Consider the following 1,573-nt stretch of genomic DNA (forward strand, 5'->3'; position numbering starts at 1 on the left):
CGGAGCTGCTGTCCCTCCATGCCAGCCAAGGCCAGGGGGGAACAACCCCGTCCCCCAGAGGACAGTGACTGGGGGTTTGGGGGCACTGGGACCAGTCCTGTACTTTCCTCTTCCCTCAAGCCAGAGCCAATCTGAGCGTAAAGGCTGTAAGCAGGGAGGCTGAGGTGACACAGGGACAAGGGACACGATGTGGGGAGCAGGGTGGCTGGTGGCCCTCCCAGAACTGTGAGAGAAAGAGGGAATGCCAAAGCTTGGGGGACAAAGCTGTCCCCAGCCTGGGAGGGTGCCAGGGTGGCATCGGGCTGGGATGGGGCACAGGGGACCCTGGGGCCAGATGCCCTGTCCCCTCGCTGTCCCCACGAGAGGGGCGCTGGTCGGTTAGATAAGGCAATACGACAGCAGCGTAAGGTGGTGGGTGCCGTGTTGGTACTCGCAGGAGGTCTGGGGCAGGATGGAGGGTGATGTAAACATTTCTGATCTGGGGGAAGCGAGGAGGAGGAGGAAGAGGAGGAGGAAGGGGCTAGTGTGCGTCCTTCATCTGCTTCTGGATCTTCTGGAGCATCTCCTGCATCCGCCGCAGCTGGAAGGGAGCAGAACGGGGATCATGGTCGGGGGGGGAGCTGGCACACCCCAGCCATGCCAGCTCCCTTGCAAAGATACTTGGGCCAAGTGTCCCAGGCAGACAGGGATCACCAGGAGGTGTGGGTTGGGAGGGGGGAACCCCTGATGCCCCTACGACACCCCCTACCCTGGCCGGAGGTGCAGCAGCCTCTGGGGCGCTGCAGGAAGGGTGGCCCCTCGTGCCTGTGCCAGTGCTGGGGGTGGGGACTGGGGTGCTCAGGAGGGGCTCAGCCCCCCCACACTCACCTCCTCGTCCTTCTCCCGGATGAGCTTCTCCGTCTCCGCGTCCGGCACCGGGGGGATGACAGGGATGGGGAAATCTGTCCCGCTCTCCCGCGTCAGCTTGCTGTGGGCAGAGAGAGCAGGTGAGGATGCTGCCGCAGCCCTACCAGGTGAGACATTGCCCCATGGGTGATGCAGCCCTGGAGACCCCAAGCCTTGCAGATACCCACCACCCACCTGCACAGACCCCAAGCAGCCCTGGCCAGACCCTTTTCCTTGGTGGGGGGCTGGAGGGGGAACATGAGCAGCTCCAGACATCCCCCCAAACCTCGGCACCCCCGACCTGCTGTGAACCGCTTTGGGGGCACCTGGGGAGGCACCACCACAGCAAGGGGTGTGGGACCCCCCAGGGCACAGAGCCCTGCCTGGGTGCTTCGAGCTGGGGTTAGTCTCTCCTTGCCCAGTATTTTCTCTCCTGCTTTAAAAACGTCTTAAACTCAGCATATGCCTCCTCTCGCACCTCTGCAGCCCCACTGCAGGAGGGGCTCCTTGAGCATCCCGCTGCCCAGCCCTCCCTGGGAAAGCTCTGCACCCCTTTTTCCCACGCATCACCTCCTGTTCAAGCCCATCCCTGCCCAAGGGATCTGTGGGCATCCCCCCAGGACCCCCCCACCGCGCAGGACCCCAGCAAGCCAAATCAATGGCTTCCCCCCTGCCGATGGCCATGGGG

General features: G+C 63.8%; 1 protein-coding gene across 1 annotated transcript in view; it reads right to left on the minus strand.

Annotated features, from left to right (window-relative positions):
• Positions 1-520: 520 nt before the first annotated feature.
• Positions 521-1,573, minus strand: part of LOC104470138 (septin-4) — a gene marked incomplete at its 5' end in the record, with an annotated part of 5,982 nt that continues 4,929 nt past the window's right edge. The window contains 2 exons of the mRNA XM_010084956.1: positions 521-580; positions 868-967. Coding sequence (XP_010083258.1) covers positions 521-580; positions 868-967 — 160 coding nt within the window. The remainder of the gene's footprint in view (positions 581-867; positions 968-1,573) is intronic.

This window comes from Pterocles gutturalis, unplaced genomic scaffold (assembly GCF_000699245.1).
Source record: "Pterocles gutturalis isolate BGI_N339 unplaced genomic scaffold, ASM69924v1 scaffold22410, whole genome shotgun sequence".
NCBI classification, from domain to species: Eukaryota; Metazoa; Chordata; class Aves; order Pterocliformes; family Pteroclidae; genus Pterocles; species Pterocles gutturalis.